Consider the following 18,079-nt stretch of genomic DNA (forward strand, 5'->3'; position numbering starts at 1 on the left):
TTAAAATAATTTTTACTTAATTTTAATTTATGTGCATTGGTTTCAGATCTTGGAGTTACAGACAGTTGTGAGCTGCCATGTGGGTGCTGGGAATTGAACCCAGGTCCTTTGGAAAAGCAGGCAGTGCTCTTAACCACTGAGCCATCTCTCCAGCCCCTAGCAGTCCTTGATTTTAGACATGCCAGCCTCCAGAGTGGAGAGAAAGAAAAGTCTGTTGTTCAAGCCACCCGGCCCATGGTATTTTTTTTTTAATAATTAAAAAAAAAAAAAAACCCTTTTATGTGTATAAGCATTTTCCGTCTATGTGTCTGCACACCACCTGCATGCCTGGTACCCTCAGAGGCCAGAAGAGGCTTTGGGTCCCCTGGATCTGGAGTCACAAGCAGTTGTGAACTACTATGTGGTTTTTGGGAATGGAACCCAGGTCCTCTGGATGAGTAGGCAGTGCTCTTAACCACTGAGCCATCTCTCCAGCCTTGTTTGTTTGTTGGTTGGCTGGTTGGTTGGTTGACAGGGTATTGTTATGTATTCCTGGCTCATCTGGTACTATGCAGACAAGGCTAGCCATGAACTCATAGAGCTCCACCTGCCTCTGCTGCTCTAGTGCCACACATGGTTTTTTTTGTTTGTTTGTTTTTGTTTTTGTTTTTTTTGAGACAGGGTTTCTCTGTGTAGCCTTGGCCATCCTGGACTCACTTTGTAGACCAGGCTGGTCTCGAACTCACAGTGATCCGCCTGCCTCTGCCTCCTGAGTGCTGGGATTAAAGGTGTGCGCCACCACGCCCGGCTAATTTACCTCTTTGCTATGGATTCCCAATCCATTCTCCTAATGATCAGTGCATGTATGGATGCCTGGTCCCTGGGGTGTCTGACTACACATAGGCCTCCATATGAATATGCCTGTCATATGTACCCATCCGAGGTGCTATATATATATACTTTTTGTTTAGGTATAGATACAGATCAGTATAGATAGAGATTGAGTCTCCTGTAGCTACGTTGACCTTAAACCTACTGTTTCTCCTGCCTCTACCTCCCGAGTGCTGGCATTACAGGTATGTGTCACCACGTCCAGCTTCACATGTGTATGTCTGAAGGTTCAGGTGCCCTTGTGAAAGAAAGTGTATGTGTTCACGATGGGGGCATGCCTACATACATTGTCACACATGCAGTGTGTTTGCCTCTTCACTCACCTGGCCATCAGATGACAGCCTAGGGCTACTAGTCTCCACTTGCAAACTGCCTGGGTTAGGGTGCCAAGCCTGGCACATAGTAGGTATGGAGTAAATGTTTGCTGAATAAAGCACATATATAGATACCTAGGACCCAGCGTGCATGTCCTCACGACCATAGAAACCCTTGCCAGACTACCTGGTACAAAAGTGCCTAGTTGTATGACCATGCCCTTCTCTGTGCTGACACATCCTTGGAGCCAGACTGAGCCAGAACACTTCAGGCTCCTCCCTGGGCACAGGGAGGCTCCTGCTGTGTGTTGGTGCTTACATGGGGTGCAACCAAGGGTGCGTTGGCGGCATGTGTGTGTGCGTGAACGTGTGTGTGTGTGTGTGTGTGTGTGTGTGTGTATGCGAGTAGGAAGAGGCACTCGCTCTCTTAGACCTTGCTTCTTTCTGTGGTTTGGTTTCTATAGAGACACTTCCTGTGGCAGAGAAAAGAGGTAGTGAGCTGGTGTTTCAGGATGTAAGGGCCCGCAGGAGCAGAGCGAGCTCTCTCCACTGCCTGCCTGCCACACTGAGAGCTCTGGTCGGTGCTTCCACAATCCTTGTGGTGGGTGGCCCCCCGTGGCGGGGACCTGCGATCGGCGGAGGTATGCCAGGGAAACCCAAGCACTTGGGTGTCCCCAACGGGCGCATGGTGAGTGTGGGCTCTGAGCCAGAGCCACAAGGAGGGGGTGGGCACACCCAGGGTGGAGTCCAGGAGGCACACCCAGCGGGATTGAGGAGGAGCCCAGGGGGCTGCCAGCAGGCTGGAGAAGTTGGGTACAGACAGCTGCTGGCAGTGGGACCTGGTGCTGTCACCCCAGGACCCTTCCAGATGCCCTGCTGGGAGTCTGGTGCAGCCCCAGGGATGACCCCAGAGCAAATAGGCACAGGCTCTGGTTCCACATGCAGGCTGGACTCACTGCTCCCTCACCTACCACTGAGATTACGGAAGCTGCTTACGGAGCAGCATAGAGACCCAGTGGCCCTGCCGCTCCCCGCTCCCTCCTACAACTGTTCAAACCCTTCACCTCTGGGCCCCAGCCCTCCTCTCTCCATCTCATGCCCTGGGTACCCAAGATAAGGTTAAGACCAGCCCTTGCTGGGTCACTACATCAACCTGCTCCAGAGGCATCCAGCCAGAACTGGTATTCTTTAGGCAGCCCAGGATGGGTCAGCAAGGACAGGACAGAAAGAACAGCTCTGCCCATTCTATTCCTTGCTTCCAGGAAGGAGGAGTGTACAACAGAGCATAGCATGCCCTGGGCTGCAGCTGCCCTGATCCCCTTACACCCTCTCCAGGCTGTTTGACTCCTGACTAGGACTGCTTCAGAGTTTTGGGCTCTTCTCCTTCATTCACCAAATGGGTGGATTTAATGTTTTGAGCCCCTCTTTTCTCCTTAGGAACACCACTCACCTGGCAGGGTCACTAAACAACTCCAGGGAGACCAAACAGTGTTCTGATAAGCTCCCATCCCAAGGCTCCAGCCTAGCACCATGGGACATAGCCAGTGAGTCCAGACTGACCTGGGATCCCGTTCTAGCTCAGTCATCTCTTCCCAGGGAAGATCCTTTTCTATTTTGTCATCTGTAAAATTAAATTGGAGTGGATCAAAGTCCTGTTGACTAAGTGCCTGATGACTATGAGACCCTTAAAGCATTGTAAAGGCTTCAGAAATGCTATCTCAGTAGCCCCTATGTATTCAGCCACTCTCTAAGAATCTTTTGCCCCATTAAACAGTTGAACCACCCCAGTCCCCACCCCCACTTGCTAGTTCCCGAGATTGGTGTGCATCTCTTGACCAGTGGCCCTTTGCCACCAGCATCATGCTATTTGGGTGGAAGGCAGACCAATTCCAAATGCTGGATGGTCCCCATCCTACGTCTTCTATCATCAACCCAACTTAGGAAGCCCAAGGAGAACCCATCTGCCTTGCACTCCCACCCTCAGTGGACATGGCACTTGGTTTGCTCTTCTCTAGGTGGCCTGGGCACAAAGCTAAGGAGAAATAGCCCAGGACCTCCTCAAAAAAAAAAAAAAAAAATAGCTGTATTGATATTTCTAGGACAGAAACCAGAACTGCCGGAGACAGATCCAGCCTGTCCCTTCCGTGTCAGCCCATGGCTTCTCTATCCAAAAATCATTCAGAGTAAAGAAGGTGGTACAAGCTCTGCCCCAAGTCCTGCCAAACCCACAGCTGCCCCAGGTCTCCTCAGCAACTGTCACACATGTTTGTATCTATTGTTTCAGGACCAGTTCTGAATTCTCTGTATGACCCTTGAGACCTCACGGTTCAAAGATGTCTACTTGCTGGACAATGGGCAGCTCGATGAGGCCGTACTTGGGGCCAGAGCAGGGATGGGAAAATAGGCATCAGCAATTACAGTGTAGCTGCACACGGAGATGGGCCTGTGGCCAAGATGTCCAGTTGTTATCTCATGGGGAAGGCTCAGAGGACCAAAACTGATATACTGTTGAGTAGAAGGGTCACCGTTTGCATACATACCCTGAGTCCCTCAGTTCTGCCTGGCTCTGGTTCCTCCCCGTCCCCCATCCCTCCCTGATGAGGCGGTGTCAGTCATCAGGCATCCTTCTGGCACTCAGCAGTGATGAAACCTGTCACTTGGAGAGGCCCCTACCCCCCTCCTAGAGAAATCTTCACACAGAACCAGCTGTCACTTCATTTCTGCACTTGCTCATTCACCCAGGGCTTGCTCTGCCTTGTCCCACCCTAAGCACTTAAGACCCAGGTCCCAGGGGACTGGAGAGATCGCTCAGTGGTTAAGAACACTGGATGACCTTTCAGAGGACCTGCGTTCATTTCCCAGCATTCACATGGCAGCTCATAACTGCCTGTGACTCCAGTTCCAGGGGATCCAACAGACACACATGTAGGCAAAACACTACTGTGCATAAAATAAAAATAAATTTAACAACAGTAACAAAAAGACCCGGGCCCCATCAGGGCTTTAATCCCAGCATTTGGGGAAGCAGAGGTAGGTAGCTCTCTGTGAGTTCAAGGCCAGCCTGGTCTACAAAGCAACCCTAAGATAGCCAAGGCTACACAGAGAAACCTTGTCTCAAGAAGCAAGACAGAGCCGGGTGTGGTGGCACACACCTTTAATCCCAGCACTTGGGAGGCAGAGGCAGGCGGATCTCTGTGAGTTCGAGGCCAGCCTGGTCTACAAAGCAAGTCCAGGACAGTCAAGGGTACACAGATACACAGAGAGACCCTGTCTTGAAAAACTAAAAAAAAAAAAAAAAAAAAAAAGAAAGAAAGAAACAAGACAATGCCAGGATAGTGGTGCACCCCTTTAATCCCAGCACTCGAGAGGCAGAGGCAGGCAGATCACTGTGAGTTTGAGGCCAGCCTGGTCTACAAAGTGAGTCTAGGACAGCCAAGGCTACACAGAGAGATCCTGTCTCGAGAAAAAAAAAAAAAAAAACGAAGACAGTGCTGGGCGTGGTGACCCACACCTGTAACCCCAGCACTTGGGAGGCAGAGGCAGGTGAATCATTGTAAGTTCGAGGCCAGCCTGGTCTACAAAGTGAATCCAGGACAGCCAAGGCTAACACAGAGTGACTCTGTCTCGAAAAAAAAAACAAAAAACAAAAAACAAAAAACAAAAAACAAAAAAAAAAAGGAAGAAAGAAAGAAAAGAAAAGGCCAGGCCCAGCTCCCAGTGCCCTGAGCAGCCCCCTGTTAGGCCCAGTTAGTTAGTGAGGGCTGAAAGACATGAGTGAAGATTATTGAAATAACGTTCTGGTTTGGAGAAGAGCTGTAGGTCGGAAATGGAGAGAGACTGAGAGGAGTCTGGCAAGGAAAACCATCTTCTCCATGAACATAACACCGTAGAAGATAGTCCTTAAAGCATATGCAAGCTGGGGCGGGGAGGGGGGGGTGGCCCAGGGGGAGACTTGTACATAGGAAAACGCACAGTACTGTGGAGGTATATTCCCCAAGGGAGGCTGAGTTTGACTTCAGCTTAGTCATATTTCTCTTTCTGGAAACTCAGAGTGAGTCCCCCAACACGTGCTGGCAAAGAGACCTACAAGAAGCCCAAGTGTCTCTATGTCCCTCCTGCCTCACTCAGGGTCAGGGATGGCAGTGCAGGGGTGATTTACAGAAGGGCCAAATCTTGGAGGAAGCCCTGCAGAGCTGAAGGGGTCAGTCAACCACGGCTGTATAGATAGCCATGGGAGTGAAATGAGATCACAGCTCAGGTGCTCAGCGCTGGAAAGGCCTGAGGGACACAAGTGAGGACACCAGAGTAACGTTCTGGTTTAAGTAAGAGTTGTGATCGGGACAGAGAAATCCTGAGGTGTCTATGAATTGATTTGCTCTCTTTTTGATATCTGACTCCTCTGGGGCCACAGTTCAAGAGGAGGCCTTGTGCCTTACCTCCTTTGGCCTTACACACTGTGTCTGAGAGCTACAAGTCATGGCACTCCAAGCTGCCCTATCTATAAGGGAAGTGGCAAGGCTTGGTGCAATGATATATGCCTTTGCTACCAGTGCTCTGAAGGCAGAGGCAGGTGGAGCTCTGGAGATTAGAGGCCAGTCAAGGCTACCTAAGAAGTGCCAGGTTGGCCAGGGCTACATAGTGAAACCCTGTTTCAAGTGTGTGTGTGTGTGTGTGTGTGTGTGTGTGTGTGTGTGTGTGCGCGTGCGCACCTTTAATCCTAGTACTCAGAAGGCAGAGGCAGGCAGATTGCTGTAAGTTTGAGGCCAACCTGGTCTACAAAGTGAGTCTAGGGTAGCCAAGGCTACACAGAGAGACCCTGTCTTGAAAAACAAAAACAAACAAATATATAAAGTAGCATGGAGAGATGTGGTAAAGCTTTTGAATTCCATAGTTGGCAGACAAGCTTGGCATCTAATACTATCTCTGCCACTTTTTAACTCTATAACTTCTCTGGGCCTTGGGTTCCTCGCTTGTGGAACAGGGGCAGTAACGTCTGCTGAAGGGGTCAGAGATGTTGAGTGTATCAGGAAACTTGAGGTGGCCTCTTAATTGTCCTCGGGTACCAGCGGCTCCCTTAGAGCTACTTCCTAAGAACAAAGGCAGAGCCCACTATGGGCTGGGAGTGCCACTGGCCACCACATCCTTCCTCATCCTGTCTTCCCCTTTTCTCCATTCACTCAACAGGGCTCTTCAAGCAGAGGTAAGAACTGGGCTCACTGTTGAACCCCACTTCCCCATGCCTTGTAGCCTATGTAAGTCATAGCTGGGCTCTGGACCCCACTTTGCCATACATAGATGATGCTCTCACCAAGGGACCTGAGCTCGTTATTCTGGATACTCACACGACTGAGCAGGAAGTGGACTCCATTCCTCCTCTGTCCCAGCTTGAGATTTCTGTGTCTCTTCCAGCTTTGCCCCAATTCTACTTTCAACAGCCAGTGGGGCAAAGGAAGCTGGGACAAAGAACCTCAGGGGGTAGCATGGAAGCAGACAGTGATGGGACAGCCATGCCCAGGCATGGGGAGGGCACCGGGCCAGCATCTTAGTTGTAAGACTGCCTCTGGTGCAGGGGTTTCAGACACACTCCTTTCCCAACAAGACCTGCCCTCCAGGAGACACCAGGCTGTATATGTGAGCGGCTCAGGCATGAGCTAGCATAGCGTAGTGGGAAGGGCATGGTGAAGACCAGCATTTGGGAATAATTGATGGGTAGGGATGCTCCTGGAGCAATGCCCAGGGGGCTAGAGAAGTAGGTACTCAGGTAGAGGAAACAGCAAACAGGAAGCAGGGGTGTGGGGAAAATAGAAGGTTGATAAAGTGTAGGGTGGAGGTGAGGAGGAGGGAAATGATGTTGGAGGGGCCCATTAGTCAGGCGCAGGTAGAGGTTTAACTGTAACTTGGCAACAGCAATCCCACTGAGGCAGGCAAGGAATCGAGCCCAGGGTGGAACAGTGGCGAAGGAAGGGCCTGGAGAAAACCTGGGAGCCAGCCCTACTTAAGGACACAGACATTTAATTAAAGATAATATAGAAATAAAAGCTCTGAGGGCCAAAGAAGATCTTAGTGTGGCTGGCTCCAGTTCCCATACTTTGGGCTATGTTAAGAACTCCTGCCCAGAGAAAGCTGCCTACAGAGGATAGGCAGATCTGGGATCAGAGGACAGCACAAAGGCTAAGGATCCTTAAGGAGGGTAAGGCCGTGCACCGAGGGGGGGCTGCACCAGAGAGCTAGGGGGAGGAGCGCAGCACAGGCTCTGAAGCTAGGAACACAGCTGCAGCTGTGGAGCAGCTGGGGGAGGAAGACAGCAGCGGGGCGCAGGCAGGTGCAGGGGAAGAAAATAGCAGGCTGCCTCAGGACTTCAGGCAGTGGGAAGGATCTCCCACCCCTAGGAATCAGGACTTTCTCCCCTTAGCTGAGGGAAGTGAGGACCTTGGCTGCGAGAGATGACTCTAATAACGAGGGGCATCTGGAGGAGTGTGAGATAGAATGTGGGGAGGCAGAGGGAGGCTCCAAGTGTGGTGTGCTGGGGAGCTGGCCCCACACCCAGCTCAGGCAATTGCAAACTTTCTCTCTTGCTCAACTCCCATGCAAGGTTGTAAAACAAGAGAAAAAGCAGAGCTGGGGTTTGAATCATTGTCCTGAGAGCTCAGACAATCGTGTTCTTTCCTCTCCTGCACGGTAGCAAACTCAAACACCTGGCTGCATCAGCAGTGGACATGGATGCAACAACAGTAGCTGTAATGTTCTAGAACAGTTGCTACACACCACAAAGTGTTCTGAGCTCACTCAACTGAAGCAGTCCTCTGAAGTCAGGACCACTGACTGCCCAGGTGTCACAGACGACAAACTAAGGTGAAAAAAATAGCTGAATACTCTTTCTAAGGTCACAGGGCTCAAGATGTCAACTCAAGCAGTTTAGGCGGCGCCTGTTTCCCATTGCCTCTGGCCCTGAGTCCCTCGAGTGGAGCATGAGAATTGCCTGTAGGGAAGGCCACTGGCTGCTCAGGACCAGCCAAGGCTGCCACTCTGAGGAGATGCTCATGATACCTTGTGCATCACTCTCGAAGGGGAGATAGAAAAATGGACGAATGGCAATCTCTGACTTTTTGAACATGGGAGTGCCCTTTTAAACTCATCCCACCATCCCAGAGGCCAGATAATAGCCTATAGTATCCTGCAGGCCAGTCCTGACTTCCACGTGACCTAAGTGCTCTGAGGGTAGGCCTGGAGAACAGAGATCAAGGCAGGGGAGGCTCTCCCAGGCTTGCTTCCAGTGAGGCTGCAAAGAAAGGACATGATGGAAGTTTCTGTGACAGGGAGCTAGAGTAGGTGAAGAGGGCTGGAGGTCCTGGGAGTCTACGTGATGGAAAAAAGACAGGGTACCGGCAAGCTGCCTCAGGACTTTTACAGCGGGGACAGAGTTTGAATGGCTTACAGGACATCTGAAACAAACATTGGCAGGAAGCTGGCTGTGTGTGGTTGGAGCTAGAGGTGGGACACAAAGGGCTCAGAACAGAAGCAGGAAAGGGGAGAGTCCACCCTGCATGGGCAGCGGAGCTGGGGAGCATCAGGGAGGTAGGAAAGATACCAAGAGAAACCACCACAAGAAGGACTTCAAGGTTGGGGGGGGGCTCAGTTTCACCAATGGCTCCGATTCCTAGAGAAGTCAGGTTAGTGTACATTGTGGGAGAGAATGGAGTTGCCTTGAATGACAGTGCTTCTCATACTGTGGTCCTTGGATCAGCTCCCAAATTATTGAGAAGCCTATTAGAAATGGAGAGCTTCAGCCGGGCGTGATGGCGCACACCTTTAATCCCAGCACTTGGGAGGCAGAGGCAGGCGGATTGCTGTGAGTTCGCGGCCAGCCTGGTCTACAAAGTGAGTCCAGGGCAGCCAAGGCTACACAGAGAAACCCTGTCTTGAAAAACAAAATAAAACAAAATCCAAAACAAAACAAAAACTGTAGAAATGGAGAGCTCCGAGCCCCATCCTGGATCTGCTTAACCTAAATGTCAGAGGTGGGGGTTGAAGTCCTCTTGGCTACTCTATGCTAAAGTTTGGTAGACTCTGCTCTGTGTCACAAGACCAGCAAGCATTCCATGCCATGCCCACGGTAGGGTGGCATGAGAACCCCAAGGGGAAACAGGTACAACGAGGTCGTTAGCTACAGAAACATCTTTGCTCCTTCAAACACAAGGCGGGATAGCCCTCACCATAACGCTAACTAACCAGTGTTATAAACACAGTGCACACAGTTTCTGGAGGACATTATCATCCCAGCAAGCGAGCTAATGTGCCCAAACTCACACAGGTAGTACCCGTCAGAGGCATGATTGAAGTCTAGGCACACCTGGGCTCACCTAGCAGGCGCTGGGAGAGAGCAGTATAAACCAAGGGCCACTAGAAAGTACCCCTAGCAGGTCCCAGCACACAGTGGTTGGCACACGATGGAAAGGTGGCCAGGACTGCCTGAGCAAAATGTGGGCAGTAATGACTATCTGGTGATGGGGAGCCTCTCTAGGCAGAAAACACAGTCCCACCTCACTGAGCTCTGGCCCCGTGTGGCTCCTTAAACTTTCTTACGGGCCTTATAGGGCTGTATTCTGACCTCCTACCTTGGGTCTCTCCTAGGTTCTGGCCGTCTCTGATGGAGGTAAGTGACAGAGGGTGTGGGTAAAGCATGGCTATGACTGAGGGGAGTGGAAGTGAGTGGGGACACACCTCTAGCCACTTGCTGGCCTTTTAGGCACTTACATCTGCCTGCCTGCAAGGGGGAGTGGGTCACAGGCTGAGGAAGGAAAAGGCTCACCCCAACTTTCCCCTCTCTCTGCAGAACTGACCAGCACAGCAGCTTCCCAGGGCCAGGGTGAGGGAAGAGGCAGTTCCCTCAGCATCCACAGCCTCCCCAGTGGCCCCAGTAGCCCCTTCTCCAATGAGGAGCAGCCTGTGGCCAGCTGGGCCCTGTCCTTTGAGCGGCTGCTGCAAGACCCACTGGGCCTGGCTTACTTCACTGTAAGCCCTGGGGTGGGGTGGAATGGGGGAGGTGGGTGCCACTGCAGGGAGTGGGGGGGGGGCTGTAAGGGGCTTAGACAGAGCTTCAGGTTGGCTGGAGTGCTGCCACTCTGTGCGGTCTCCCATCTAGCCGGTCTTTGGCATCTTTTCCCTCGCGACCGACCGATCTGGGAACTTTCCCTTCTCCCTGTCCTCATCTCTGCTTCTCATTTTCTTCCGGTATCCCAGATCTGGCACCATCTGTCTATCTGTCTGGTCTCTTGGCCCAGAGTCTGTCCCAGTCTTTGAACACGTCCCTGATTCAACCTGTGCCTGAAGGCCTTCCTTCTCTTTCTCCTCACGCCAGGAGTTCCTGAAGAAGGAATTCAGCGCGGAGAACGTTACTTTCTGGAAAGCCTGTGAGCGCTTCCAGCAGATCCCAGCCAGCGACACCATGCAGGTGGAGAGAAAGATGGGTCAGCGGGGTGGGGTCTAGGGCTTGAGGCATGCCCCTGACCTCTTCTGGTCCCTCCTCCCCCAGTTAGCTCAGGAGGCCCACAGCATCTATCATGAGTTCCTGTCCAGCCAGGCTCTGAGCCCCGTGAACATCGATCGCCAGGCTTGGCTTAGTGAGGAGGTGCTGGCCCAGCCTCGGCCGGATATGTTTCGAGCGCAGCAGCTTCAGGTGAGGGGGCCAAGAGGCAAGGCCAGGCTGAGAAGGAAGATGGACCGCCCAATAGGACCAGATTCAGGGACGGAGCCGGAGCCAGAGCCGGAGGGGAAGGGGCAAATTTGAACGCAGAGCTGCGGAAACAGAGCCAAATGCAAGGCCAAGGCTGGAGTTAGAGGGACCGGCTGGGGCGGGGTCAAGCATAGGGTCTGGTCTCAGACTCTAGGTGAATAGGCAGGAATTGAGAAAGCAAGGCTTGGGGCTCCCCTACCTGGGCTGGCGGGGGACAGGGCGCACGAGTTGCAGGCAGAAGCCACCATCCAACCCTCCACTGTCCTCTCCTGGTGCCCATCACCACCTACATCTGATGGCGGCGCAGATCTTCAATTTGATGAAGTTCGACAGTTACGCGCGCTTTGTCAAATCCCCGCTGTACCAAGAGTGCCTGATGGCCGAGGCTGAGGGACGCCCCCTGCGGGAACCTGGCTCCTCCCGCCTGGGGAGCCCCGACACCACGAGGAAGGTCAGGGGGCAGGGGGCAGGGGGCAGGGCGGGAGGAGGAGGTTGTGAGCAGTCTCAGGAAGGATCTTACCCAGACATAGATCCGCCCCGCCCTACCCCCAACCTCCACACTAGAGTCTTCCCTGTATCCTCAGAAGCCAAAGCTGAAGCCTGGGAAGTCACTGCCGCTGGGCGTGGAGGAGTTGGGGCAGCTGCCACTTGCTGAGGGCCCTTGTGGCCGTCCTCTCCGCAAGTCCTTTCGTAGAGGTGAGAACCTGCGCTGGCCTTAGAAATGGTGTGGCCAGGAAGTTTGGGGCAATTTTGGGAGCGCCCCCTTCTTCCTACTTGACCCATAGTCTGCAATAATGTAAAACCCAAATCCCCCAGTGTAGGTTTTTGAGACCACCTGGTTTCTCGAGGAGGCTGTGCTCCCGGGCTACACCCCAGAAGTTGGGAGGGCTACACAATGACACACCCAGGGACCAACACACTTTAAGTCCCCTCAGGATGGCGCCAAACAAGGCCCACCGAATGGGAGGGCCTAACCAGAGGAACGGTGGGAGGAGGAAGCCCCTTCATTGCTGACTTTTCCTTAGAGATGACTGGCGGAGCCGCGAATTTGGCCCAGCGACGAGAGTCTCAGGGATCCCTGAATTCTTCCGCCAGTCTGGACCTGGGCTTCCTTGCCTTTGTGAGCAGCAAATCTGAGGTGAGCGGTGTTTGAGGGAAACAAGATGCCTTTCTGGTTAGGATCACTGCGGGTTCACTTCACGCGTTCCCAGCATTCCGGGTGGATGCCTACACTTTCCCTCCTAACTTGCTCCACCAAGCCATCACCTCACCCTTCCTTTCTTTCTGTGCTAGATATAGTGGTCTCTGTACATGCTGTGGGTGTACATCCTCAGCGGGCAGATGTGCCTCAGTGTACCCTGTATGCATGTGTGTGGCTAGGTAGTGGAGCTGTCTTTGAGTGTCCAAATTTTTTTAAATTTTTATTAATTTATCCTTGTTACATCTCAATGGTTTTCCGATCCCTTGTATCCTCCCATTCTTCCCTCCCTCCCATTTTCCCCTTATTCCCCTCCCCATGACTGTTCCTGAGGGGGGTTATCTCCCCCTATATATGCTCATAGGGTATCAAGTCTCTTCTTGGCAACCTGCTGTCCTTCCTCTGAGTGCCACCAGGTTTCCCCCTCCAGGGGACATGGTCAAATGTGAGGCACCAGAGTACGTGAGAAAGTCATATCCCACTCTCCACTCAACTGTGGAAAATGTTCTGACCATTGGCTAGATCTGGGTAGGGGTTTAAAGTTTACCGCCTGTATTGTCCTTGGCTGATGCCTTAGTTTGAGCGGGACCCCTGGGGAGTGTCCAAATTTTTTGGTTTTTCTTTGGTGGAGGTGGTTTTGGAGGGTTTTTGTTTTGTTTTGTTTTGTTTTAGATTCTGTGTAGCCCTGACTGACCTGGAACTCACTCTGTAGAGCAGGCTTGCTTTGAAATCAGAGGTCTTCCTGCCTCTGCTTCCAAAGGCATGTGTCACCATGCTTGCTTGAGTGTCCACATGTGTGCATACCTGTTCCTGGAGCAAGACAGGTCTCTGCCTGCCTCCAAGTGTGCGTGTATGTGTCCCAGAGAGCTTCTAGTGACCCCATGTACTTGTCACTTGCCCTCACATGCATACAGTCAGCCTCTGTTTGCTCTTGCCCACAACCAGAGCCACCGAAAGAGCCTTGGAAGTGGAGAAGGTGAGAGCGAAAGCCGGCCAGGGAAGTACTGCTGCGTGTACCTACCTGATGGCACGGCCTCCTTGGCCCTGGCTCGACCTGGCCTCACCATCCGTGACATGCTGGCAGGCATCTGTGAGAAGAGAGGCCTCTCTCTGCCTGACATTAAGGTCTACCTGGTGGGCAATGAACAGGTATGAGCATGACCGGCCCCAACTCTGGCCTCCCTTCTGATCACAACCCAGTTCTTTTCCTAATCCTCTGTACACCGTTAATTCTAATGCCATTCTCTGTCACCATCCCTTCCTACCTGTCCTTGTACCTTATTCCTACCCATGTCCAAGTCTGCATGAATCCCAGTGCCAACTCCTCATTCATTCTCTGATACGCACCCATGTCCCACAAAAGTCCTACTCAGGCGTAAACCCATCATCCTAGTTCCCAACTTTACCCATCACCCAACTCTGATGCTTTCTGAGAGGTAAAGCTGGGGAGAGGGTACACTGGAACTGGGGATTTCATCCACTCCCACAGTTTACACTGCCATCCCCACAGACCCACCCCTGAAGATGCCATTGGGGGATCCCCTCACCCCTGCCTTGTATCCAATGCCATTGGGGGATCCCCTCACCCCTGCCTTGTATCCAATGCCATTGGGGGATCCCCTCACCCTTGCCTTGTGTCCAATGAACTGAATCCCTGAACTCTTCCTTTAAGTTCAAATGGCCATTATACTTTAAGGTGTAAGGAAATTCATATTTAAGCCACCCTGTAAGGGGGCCCCCAGGGGAACAATCCTGCATTCCAGGGGAAGTGACAGGAATTCATTCAGGCCCCAAGAGGTAGCCAAGGTGTGTGAAGAGCACTGGAAGGGAGGCTGTGCCTGCTAGGTCCTGGCTGGAGGAAAGCCAAGCAAGAAGAGATTGCGAGTCAGGCCTCCAGAGCAAGACTCTTCAGGGAAGGTGGGTGGGCGTGGCTGGTCAGCAGCTTCCTGAAAGAAACGGTAGCTAAAGAGGACGGAGCAGAGCATGTCTGGGAGAACTGTAGGGAGAGGACACTGCACGCAGAGGGAGGTAAGGAGGGTTTGCAGGACATGTTTAGGGACCTGGGGTGTGGGGGTGTGAGGCGGCAATGGAAGGCGCTCTGCCCACTCTCTCAGGCCACCAGAACAGCTGCCAGCGGCCCAGATGGGCTTTTGTGCCTGCTAAATATAACTTCACCACCCACATTCCACCTGTCCCCATGGCACAGCACAGCCCTACTGTCTGGAGAGTCTCCCCCTCCCTTTGAAGTCCTCCCTCTACAAGTCTTATGCTGGTACAGACTGTCGTCTTGTCTGTATGTATACCTACTGTGTGTCGGGACTATACCAAATGCTTTTCATTTTCCTGGTCTGGGATGTGTGTGTGTGTGTGTGTGTGTGTGTGTGTGTGTGTGTGTGTGTGTGTCTGTGTGTGTCTGTGTGTGTGTCTGTGTGTTGGGGCAGGAGGGTGCTGACCTAGGCATTAGGGAGGCAAGAGACAAGGTCCAAGTGGCTAACAAAGGCCGGTGGTGAGGGAAAATGTATCCAGAAGGTCTACTTGAGTTTCCCATGCCTCAAGGAAGGTCACACATTCAGTGATCCAGGACCCAAGCTTCGTCCTTTCTAAAGAACCCCCATAAACATGCATGCTCACATCCCTCTATTTCTCCAAATCGGATTCTTTTCCAAGCTTCCCCTCGCATTCCCAAGCATTCCCCACGTCTTTCTTTCTTTCTTTCTTTCTTTCTTTCTTTCTTTCGACAAAGTCTTACTGTGTAGCCCAGGCTGGCCTGGAACTTGCTATGTAGCCCAGGCTGGTCTTGAACTCCATCAGTCTCTACCTCCCAAGAGCTGGGACTAAAGGCGTGCACCACTATGCCACTATGCCCAGGGCATCGTCCACTCCTAAGATCTCTTAGCTTTAATCTTATCAGGCTCAAACTCTACTGGCCCTTACCTGATCTGCGTCTCCAGCCTTCTGTTACCCATGGGCTGGTCCTTCATGGTCTAAAGGCCACAGGAGGAAATGAAGGTAGCTTTTCCAGGTATCCCCAGAGGATGGTTTGGGGTGGGAGGAGGGAGTTCTTAGACACTCCCTGGCATCTGCAGAAGGCCCTGGTCCTGGATCAAGATTGCACAGTGCTGGCTGACCAGGAAGTGCGGCTGGAAAACAGGATCACTTTCCAGTGAGTAACCCACCCCAAAGCTTGATCTGCCTTCCAGCCAGATCTTATCTACTGGTCCTCAAATCTCAGATCTCATCCTGGGCTGGGAGCCCTGCCCCCTAGGCAAAAGCCCCACCCCCACTCCAAACTGTTCCACCCTCTGGTTAGGCTTTGTCCCTTCCTGGCTTATTTTGGGAAAGGGGCCCAAGTCTCCATCACTCTGCAGGCTGGAGTTAGCTGAGCTGGAGCGGGTGGTCCGGATCTCAGCCAAGCCCACCAAGCGGCTGCAGGAGGCACTGCAGCCCATCCTGGCAAAGCATGGCCTGAGCCTGGATCAGGTGGTCCTGCACAGGGTGAGTGATGGAGCTGTAGGTCAAGGGAGAGCCAGACCAGGAGGGAAGGTCAAGCCCACAGCCTGCTAACCTCTTTCTGTAGCCAGGGGAGAAGCAGATGCTGGATTTGGAGAAGCTGGTGAGCTCTGTGGCCTCGCAGACACTGGTTTTGGATACTCTTCCAGGTAAGTGATGTTTAGACCCTGGGACCTGATTTCCCAGAGTGCCTCTGGCACAGGAGGAGGGGCTTCTGAGAGGAAAGCCAAACCCAACAGTGGCACTGTCCGTTATAGGTGCAAAGATAAGTGAAGCCAGCAGCATATCCCCGGGCCGCAGCCAGGTAACTGAGAGCCTTTGGGGGGGGGGGTGCCCTTTTTAACTCTCTGCTTCTCCCCTCCTGGTTGTGCCCCTGACCCCACTTTTTTGCAGGGATGCCTCCCTAGAGCCCAGAACAAGGAAACTCATCTTCCTCCATTGCCCCCCAGTTTGTTGGTGGAAGATGCCAGTAGTTCTACTGGGAAACGGCAGACCTGTGACATTGAAGGTGTGGGGATCATGGGGCCTATGGGATTAAAGGGATGAGGGAAGTGGGCTTGAGGATGATGGAGGGTGGCATCAGAGAGGCCTGAGCTAAGGCTAGTGCTGAAGGCCATTGGAGCTGGAATATACTGAAAGTATGGCATCAGGGTGACAGCAGGCAGCGGAATGGTGCATTATTAGCATTTGGCTCTGACTATATGAGCCCTGACTCTGTGGCTGTCTCCCAGGCCTGGTGGAGCTTCTGAACCGGGTGCAGAGCAGTGGGGCCCATGACCAGAGGGGACTTCTTCGCAAAGAGGACCTGGTACTTCCAGAATTTCTGCAGCTCCCTTCCCAAAGACCAGGTTCTCAGGAGGCTCCGCCGTAGACTGAGTCACCTACTCAGCCCAGGGAGGGCCCTTCAGACGCCACTGTCCACCCAGTCCTCCGACACCTGTGTAACAGTCCAGGCTGGATGCATGGTGCCTGGGCGGACCAAGCATGCCATGGGTCCGGCTCTGCATGCCCTGTGTCTGCCATGAGTGTCCCTGGCCCCTCTCTGCTATGGGCAGGCCCACGGAAGGAGCCAGGAGGGGTGGAAAGGGAATTCAGAGGAGCCACACTCCCAAACTGTGGCTACCTGTTGTTCATAGGTTTACCCATCCATTCCTTGCAATAGGCCATCAGGGGGAGGTGGGCCTAGCCCCTTGGTATAAGCATACTGAACAGAAGGGAGTGACTTTGGCAGTGCCCGTCTCCTCCACTTGTTCTAGGCTTTACCAAGGGGCAGGAGGAGGGGCTGGCCCCTCTTTAAAGAATTGATATAAGTAAGGCCTGGACGTGCTAGTGGGCAACCCCTCCCTCCATCCTCATAGACTCTACTGTACATATGGATTTTATGGTTGGCTTGGGGCAGCTGGGTTTGTCCTGGTTGTATGATATTGTTATAATAATAATTATTATTGTTATTCAGCCATGAGGTGTGTTTCTTGTGTGCCATTCTGCCCTGTGTGGACCCACTACCCCACTGCCTCTGTCACCAAGGCCAGTGCCAGGAAGTTCTTAGCGACCTCAGTGTATACTTCCGATTTCCTCTTCTCAGAATCTCTCTTTCCAAGGCACAGGATATAGAACAGAGGGGATGGTGAGGGAAGGGGGGAGGGAGAGAGGAAGGGAGAGAGGGCCCTTCCTCTACAGCTGTGCCTTTGCCATCTCAGCTGCCCCACGGTGCCCTCTGACATGAATGCATCACTTGCGTTGCTGCTCTGTTTCTATCAGGCGTCTGATGTATCTCTGCATTACTGAGGGCCCCTTGGGCTTCATCAAAAGCTTGTTGTGGGACAAGGCTAGGCAACGTCTGCTTTGACTGGGTGGTATCCGATCTCTAGACAGCAAGGAGGAAAGGGAAAAAGACTTCACAGAAAGAAAGCCTCAGCCTCTGGGAAAGAAGCCCAACCCAGGACCCCCTAGGGAGGTAAGCTAGGCGGCTTGAGGGGGAAGGGCGGAGCCCTGCACTTAGGTGAGTCTTCCCTGAGCCCTCCAGCAGGACCTCCTCCGCCCCTTCCTTCTCATCTAACTGGCTCTTTGTCATCTTTGAAACCGGTGGGATAGATCAGTGGGGTTTGCTAGTCCACCCTGCCTTCCTCTGGGGGTTTGAGGTTTCTGTCACCTGGTAACCCCTCACTTTATTTGACTGTTTAACGGACCCCTAGGCTTCTGGGGTGAGCTGATGACACAGAACTGACCAACCATATATTCCATTCCCCATGGGTGGAGTTTATCTCAGAGGTGGTTTCCGAAGCTACTTTGATAAGAATCCTAATCAGATGGCTCATGGTTAAGAGCACTGGCTGCTGTTACAGCGGACCCAGGGTTGAGTCTCAGCACCCACATGGAAGCTCACAACCATCTGTGACTCTAAATAAATCTTATTTTAATCCCAGTTCTGCTGGCATATCTTCTGCCACCTTC

The 18,079-nt window shown here is 52.6% G+C and overlaps 1 protein-coding gene across 2 annotated transcripts; it reads left to right on the forward strand.

The window, feature by feature from the left end:
* The first annotated feature begins 1,575 nt into the window (after positions 1 to 1,575).
* Positions 1,576 to 17,150, forward strand: Rgs14 (regulator of G protein signaling 14). 2 transcript variants are annotated; one of them, XM_051172006.1, is made up of 15 exons: positions 1,576 to 1,872; positions 9,816 to 9,837; positions 10,018 to 10,196; positions 10,543 to 10,635; positions 10,717 to 10,860; positions 11,225 to 11,368; positions 11,502 to 11,613; positions 11,943 to 12,055; positions 13,061 to 13,264; positions 15,202 to 15,278; positions 15,484 to 15,610; positions 15,693 to 15,774; positions 15,883 to 15,929; positions 16,075 to 16,133; positions 16,357 to 16,503. In XM_051172006.1, the coding sequence occupies exons 1-14, from the start codon at positions 1,828 to 1,830 to the stop codon at positions 16,096 to 16,098; spliced, it is 1,413 nt and encodes a 470-aa protein (XP_051027963.1). In that variant the 5' UTR covers positions 1,576 to 1,827; the 3' UTR covers positions 16,099 to 16,133; positions 16,357 to 16,503. The 2 variants fall into 2 exon arrangements, with proteins under 2 accessions (XP_051027963.1, XP_051027954.1); XM_051171997.1 differs by having other exon boundaries at positions 1,578 to 1,872; positions 16,019 to 16,133; positions 16,357 to 17,150.
* The last annotated feature ends 929 nt before the right edge of the window (positions 17,151 to 18,079 follow it).

This window comes from Acomys russatus, chromosome 3, assembly GCF_903995435.1.
Source record: "Acomys russatus chromosome 3, mAcoRus1.1, whole genome shotgun sequence".
Taxonomy (NCBI): domain Eukaryota; kingdom Metazoa; phylum Chordata; class Mammalia; order Rodentia; family Muridae; genus Acomys; species Acomys russatus.

Excerpts from the sequence above, each read along its gene's own strand:
- Rgs14 (XM_051171997.1), top strand. The coding sequence starts at position 1,828 with ATGCCAGGGAAACCCAAGCACTTGGGTGTCCCCAACGGGCGCATG. Across the intron at positions 15,611-15,692 it reads ATCAGGTGGTCCTGCACAGG|CCAGGGGAGAAGCAGATGCT; the intron begins GTGAGTGATGGA and ends CTCTTTCTGTAG. Across the intron at positions 16,134-16,356 it reads GCAGACCTGTGACATTGAAG|GCCTGGTGGAGCTTCTGAAC; the intron begins GTGTGGGGATCA and ends GCTGTCTCCCAG.